The sequence below is a fragment of the Molothrus ater genome, chromosome 17 (genome assembly GCF_012460135.2).
Source record: "Molothrus ater isolate BHLD 08-10-18 breed brown headed cowbird chromosome 17, BPBGC_Mater_1.1, whole genome shotgun sequence".
NCBI classification, from domain to species: Eukaryota; Metazoa; Chordata; class Aves; order Passeriformes; family Icteridae; genus Molothrus; species Molothrus ater.
Genome location: NC_050494.2, coordinates 798,097 through 804,244, shown reverse-complemented (window position 1 = coordinate 804,244; position 6,148 = coordinate 798,097). Strand labels below are relative to the sequence as shown.

General features: G+C 64.3%; 1 protein-coding gene across 1 annotated transcript; it reads left to right on the top strand.

Moving 5' to 3' along the window:
* Nucleotides 1-396: 396 nt before the first annotated feature.
* TLDC2 (TBC/LysM-associated domain containing 2) lies at nucleotides 397-5,000 on the top strand. The gene is made up of 6 exons (XM_036395972.1): nucleotides 397-429; nucleotides 1,172-1,327; nucleotides 1,718-1,870; nucleotides 2,018-2,113; nucleotides 2,641-2,714; nucleotides 3,170-5,000. The coding sequence occupies exons 1-6, from the start codon at nucleotides 397-399 to the stop codon at nucleotides 3,303-3,305; spliced, it is 648 nt and encodes a 215-aa protein (XP_036251865.1). The 3' UTR covers nucleotides 3,306-5,000.
* The last annotated feature ends 1,148 nt before the right edge of the window (nucleotides 5,001-6,148 follow it).

The following is a 6,148-nucleotide window of genomic DNA, read 5'->3' as shown; positions in this document are numbered from 1 at the left end:
TCCAGCTGTGGAGGGCAGTAAGAGAGGCCTTGGCAGGTGCCTGGTGCCCAGCCAGGGTCACCCCACCACAGGTGTTGGCAGTTGCCACAAGCATTGCCACAGCTGTGTTGCAAAGAGCGGCTCTGCACGGGCCACAAGGGCAGCCCTGGCCTTGGGCTCTGCGCTTGGCTCCAGGTGACCGTGGGCTGCCAAAGAGGTGACAACCACGGGCCAGCACGCCCTGTCTGGAGCGGGATGCCTGCCCACGCACCCCCGGAGCCGGGACAGGCCGCTGGCACCCGCACCAGCCCTGTCACGCACCCGTGGCCAGGGAGGGGCCGGCGCGGCTGAACATTAACCCCGGGCGGTGGCCAGGGCTCCCTGCGGCGCAGCCCCAGCACCCCAGAAACAGCTGCAATGAGGGGGCTCCGGTACGGCTACCAGCTCCTGGTAGGTCCATCGTGGGAGGGACAGCGAGGAAGGAGCTCTGGGGCAGCGCTGGGAGGCACCACCAGGCTGGACACGGGGCTGGACAGACAGAGGGGGCTGCCCTGGGGACAGGGAGGGGTTGGGCAGGTGCGGGGGTGATGGGCACAGCGGGACCTGCCCCTGCAGCCGCTGCCTCCCCAGGATCCCGGCAGCCCTCGGGCATGGGCTGCACCCACAGCCTGAAAGCGTGGCTGGCTGAGACACTTGTCACTAGCGGCCACCAGCACCGCGGCACATCCCCGACCCCTTCCACGCTGCGAGGTCGGCCTGGCCGTGAGCAAAGAGGGAAAAGGCAAGGCTTCACCCCTTTCTACGGGGCTGCAGCTGTAGAAGCCTTCCCTGCCTTCTCTTCCTCCTCCACCACTTCCTCCCCCTCGGGTGGCCATACACCCTTGAAGTTCCGTGTGCAGCGGTGCCACGGCCTGGCGGGGTGCCAAGGCACGGCATGGCATGGCACGGCATGGCATGGCACGGCACGCATGGCATGGCACGGCACGTAATGGCACGGCATGGCACCTGGGCTGCCAGGAGCAGCGGGCAGCCGGGAGCTGGGCTGTAGGCTCAGCCTGGTGCCCATTCCCGTGGACTTGGGGCCCCTTGTCCCAGTCCCTGGACAGAGGATGGGAGGCGCCCCACGCTGGGCGGGTTCGGGAGCTGCTGCTCCCTCGGGCCCGCAGTGATGCTCATCTCCTGCTGCCCCCAGCCCGACCAGGACGAGGAGCTGCCCATGGGATGCGAGGACCCAGCTGGAGAGGGGCAGCGGGGCTGGGAGGGAGCCCCGGCAGCAGCGGAGGAGGAGCCGAGCAGGCTGGTGCTGAGCACACCCAGCAGCATCCTGCGGGACAGGGACATCGAGAAGGTGAGGCACCCCCGCCTGCACAGGGACCCCGCCCTGCTCGTCTGCCCCGTACCCACAGCCGTGACCGCTGTCCTACCAGAAATGGTCCTCTGTGAGGCCAGATGGGTGACATTCCCTGTGCCTGGGGACGGTCACCTCCTAGGGGGAAGGATGCTTGGGGAGCCAATCTCAGAAGGGTTTGTGGGGTGAGGACGCTTTGGGAATGTGTTGAAGGGGAGAGTGCTTGGAAGCATCTCTCGGAAGGATGCTCAGGTGGGTGCTTGGAGGCTGCTTGGAGGGATGATGCGTGCTCCTCCTCCTGGGAGGACTCTCGATGAGATCTCAGGTTAGGGCTGGGGCAGGGGGAGGATGCTCAGCCGATCAGCACCGACTGAGGCCGCTGTGCCCCAGCTGGGCCCCCAGCTGCCCCCGCGGCTGACGCAGCAGCCCTGGCACCTGCTCTACTCCACCGGGCGGGACGGCTTCAGCCTGCGGACGCTGTACCGGAGCGGGGCCCGGCCGGACTCGCCGGCCCTGCTGTTCATCAGGGACACGGAGGCGCAGGTACGGCCGTGCCCTCCCCAGCCCGGCTGCCCCGCGTCACTCGCGGCTCGGGCACCTCCTCGCTCCGTCGGCAGGACGGGGACACGTCCCGGCGCTGGGAGCCCCTCTGGACGCAGCCCCGTGAGTCTCCCCCTTCTGCTTCCCCAGGCTTTCGGTGCCTTCTCCGCCACCGCCATTCGCAGCAGCAGCGGCTTCTACGGCACGGGGGAGACCTTCCTCTTCTCCTTCTGCCCCGAGCTGAAGGTGCGGCTGCGGGCTGCCGGCCGAGGGGCACCCGGGCCGGGGCTGGCCGTGCCCCGAGGGCCGGGCCGTGCCTGGGGGTCCCCGCGGTGCTGGGGGGATCCGGGGGGACGGGGCTGCGCTTGGCCCCGCACTTCTCCAGGGCTGGGGGGAAAAGGCGAATCCCAGGCAGTGTCGGGAGGAAGATCAGGGAAGGGGACCCTGCCCAGCTGGCTGTCACCGGGTTCCCTCCACATGGCAAGGCGGTCACAGCCCAGCTCTAGGCTGGCAGAATGTGGAGCAGCCATGTCGGGTACTGCTGTGCGTGTTAGTGGGGGCAGCTGTGCCCTGGGAGGGCCCACAGGGCTGTTGGCAGGGATGGATCCGAACCACAGGCTCGGCCAGGTCTCTCGGAGATGTGGAATACGGAGATGCCCGAGCAGAGCCAGCCTGGCTCAGCAGCCCCCAGCTGGTCCTCGCAGGACAGGGACAGGAATGGGGATGGGGACACTGCCCCAGCCCACGGTCCCCTGAGTGCTGTCCCCATGCAGGTGTTCAGGTGGACGGGCAGGAACGACTTCTTTGTGAACGGGGATGTGAATCTGCTGATGGTCGGTGGGGGGAGGTAGGAACTGCACCGGCAACTTGAGCGGCTCAGAGGGTCCCCAGCCCCGATGGCCATCAGAGCCATCACAGGAACCCAGGCTGCCCTACGGAGCTGGGTCCAAGCGCGTCGTGATGCTTTGAACCCCAAAACACTGGCGCCGGTTGTCCAGCAGCACTGGGCCTTTTATTCCCTGACCCTACTGCCCGCTGGAAGGGCTGCCGGTTCCCAGCCCGCTCCCTGCCTCTCCCAGTCCCTTCCCTGCCCCTTCCCTGCCCGCTCCCAGCACCTTCCCTGCCGCTCCCTGCCTGCAGGCACGGTGACAGACCTGGGCCAGCTGCTTGTCCCGTCTCATGTCCGTTTTGGGGAGCAGAGAGTGAGGACGGGAGGTGGCCGGTAGCCCAGGAGCTGGCGTGGGAGGTCTCCGGCCATGGAGGAGGCGGGTCGCAGCTGACCGCGCTCTTGCACATTCGCAGCGGAAGGTTTGGGCTGTGGCTGGACGGGGACCTGCGCCACGGGGGCAGCCAGCCCTGCGAGACTTTCGACAACGAGACCCTCTCACAGCGGGAGGAGTTCTGCATCCAGGATCTGGAAATGTGGGGTCTGGCCTGACCCCAACAAAGACACCCAAGGAAAAAGGTGCAGGAGAGGGGATTCTTTGGACTGATGTCTGGAGCACAGCTGCTCCCTGACAGCACCTGCAGAGCCTGAGGAATGCTACCAGCCTCACCCCTCCTCCTTTCACCTGTTCCCAATAATATCCCGACTTCACGGGGAAAGAACAGCCAATGGGGGCAGCGTGACTGGAAAAAACAGCAGCGGGGTCTCAGGCCTGCAGTGTTGCTGCCGTGTGGCTGGGGAGCCCAGAGTGTGTGCATGGGCCCACAGGGGCCCTAACCCTAACTCTACTTCTAGCCCCAGCCCTAACCCTAACCCCCAGCCCAACCCCAAAGCACCTGGCTGGGAGAGGCAGAGCTGCCCCAGGGGCAGGGCAGTGGCAGAGCCGGGCACGGCAGGGCCCCACAGGGAGAAGGAAGCTTCAAGGGCAGTGACACTTTAGGACTGAGCAAGCCCAGGCAGCCTCTGCCCCAGGGCTGGCTCTGGCAGTGCTGGGGACAGCACGGTCACCATTCCTCAATAAACTTCTCCTGGCCTCATCCTTGCCCCTTGAATGGCTCTGTGAAGGTGTGCAGGACCCGTGGTGGGGAGCAGGCCAGCAGCTGTGACAGCCATGTCTTGTCCCAACCTGGGCTGTGTGGCACTGCTTCAGGGACCCATCCCCCCTCTGGCACAGTCACACCCTCTGTCTGTCACCCTGTGAGGACCAGGGCTTCCTCCTCAGCAGGGGATGACAAGAGCCCTTCCCAGCCAGAGATCCACAGCCTGTTGCCTCTTGCCTGGCTGACAGGGTTTAGCCTCATTCCTGGAGGCTGAGCCAGGTCTCCTCCTCCTCCTTGTCCAGCACCCCTGTCCAAGCAGCAGAACCAGCCCTTCAGGGGGATTCCAGGCAGGGGTGGCTCATGGGGCTCCATTGGAGCCTGTCTGGTTTGACCACATTTGATGTATTTATCATGGGAGCACAGCTGGACATCCAGCTGAAGTATCACCCCATGACCTCACCTGATGTCAGCTCCTGTCCCTAAATCTGCAATTTTGTGAGGCTGCATCCCACAGAGGCCCAGCTTTACACCCACCTACCCTCCCAGCCCTTGAGTACCTTGTGCTGAACCTCACCAGTTGTTTCCCTGCTGATTCCATCTCCCATGGCCAACCTGTGCCATCTCTCCAGCAGCTGGCACTTACTCCTTGCAGCACACATGCACACAGGCTGGGAGTTTCACAAAGAAATAGGTGAAAATGGATTTAAGAGGACAGACAGGATGGTGCAGGGCTCAGGCAGACACTACACTGACCACCCTATTTTCAACACAACCCTCTCATACCCCTTTTCTCTCTACTCTTTCATATCTCCCCCCTCCACGTGCAGAGTGCCACTGACCCCCTCCACTGTCCCAGACCCCCAGTGACATGTGCCTGGAGCCCCTTGCAGCCCTTCAGGGCACCCAGCCCCTGTGCCTGGTGCCAGCCAATGCTCCCTGCTGAAAATGGCTGCACAGCACCAAACCCTGGGATCACCCTTGTGTCCACCAGGACCTTATCCTAATCCCAGCACTGCCTCACCCCTCACTGACAGAGAGCCCGACTTCAGGCCCATTTCACACTTCTGCCAGTGGCCCTGGGCTAGAAGCTCAGGCTGGGGGAGGCTGGAGGCACCTCTGGAGGTCACCTGGCCCAGCCCCTGCTCCATCAGGGCCACCCAGAGCCGGCTGCCCAGGATGTGTCCAGGGGGCTTTTGAGTCTCTGCAGGGTTGGAGACTCCCCCAGCTCCCCGGGCACCTGCGGCAGTGCTCGGCCACCCTCCCAGTGCAGAAGTGTCTCCTGAGCTCGCAGGGCCCCTCCTGTGGGTCACTTTGTGCCCGAGGCCCCCGGGGCTGTCCCTGGCCCTGTCCCCTCTGCAGCCTCCCCCTGGCTTTTCATCCACAGGGATGAGATGCCCTGAGCCTGCTCTGCTCCAGGCTGGGCAGGGCCAGCTCTCTCAGCCTCTGCTCATGGCAGAGACGCTCCAGTCCCTCCATCAGCTTCATGGCCCTGTGCTGGACTCTGTCCAGTCTGTCCCTGTGTCCTGTCCTGGGCAGCCCAGCTCTGGGCCCAGCACTCCAGGGCTGGCCTCACTGGTGTGGAGCAGAGGGAAAGGGCTCTGTACCTGCTGACAACACCAGGACACTGCTGGAACACTTGGCTGAAAGAGGAGTTGTTGCACGTTATTTGTGTCATGGTGAACTCCTGGATCCCTTCCTCTACACTTCCTCATGGGTGGATGGCCTCAACATATCCTGGTGAAGGAAATTACCCTTCCCAGACACAGGCATTGCATTTCCTCTTCGTGACCTTCAGGAGGTTCCTGTCAGACCCTTTCTACAGCCTGGTAAGAAGCCTCTGGATCCCAGCACATCCCTCTGGAGCACCAGCCACGTCTCCCCATCTGCAAATGTGCTGAGGGTGGACTCTGTCCACCAGTGATGGGCCTCTGGAACTGGAGCCAGCACCACCCCTAGCACAAGACTTGTGCCACTGATAACCCACACTCTGAACCCAGTGCTGCAGCCAGGCTTTGGTCCAGCCCTGCTCACCCAGCCCCAGCTCACTGAGGCTGACACCACCACTGTCCCCTCAGCACAGAAGGTGACTGGGTTGGTCAGGCAGGGCTTCACCTTCCCTTCCCCTCCCCAGCAGCTGGAGCAGCACCCAAGGCTGCCCTGGCCCCTGGGGTGGCTGCCCAGGCTGTGGCAGGGCCAGGTGGCCACACTGAGCACAAGGAGTGCTGGGACCCTCCCTGAGCCTGGACCCCACTGCCCACGAGGAGACAGGAACCAAGAACCTCTTCAGAGGGAAGC

Excerpts from the sequence above, each read along its gene's own strand:
- TLDC2 (XM_036395972.1), top strand. The coding sequence starts at position 397 with ATGAGGGGGCTCCGGTACGGCTACCAGCTCCTG. Across the intron at positions 1,328-1,717 it reads GGGACAGGGACATCGAGAAG|CTGGGCCCCCAGCTGCCCCC; the intron begins GTGAGGCACCCC and ends GCTGTGCCCCAG. Across the intron at positions 2,114-2,640 it reads CCTTCTGCCCCGAGCTGAAG|GTGTTCAGGTGGACGGGCAG; the intron begins GTGCGGCTGCGG and ends GTCCCCATGCAG.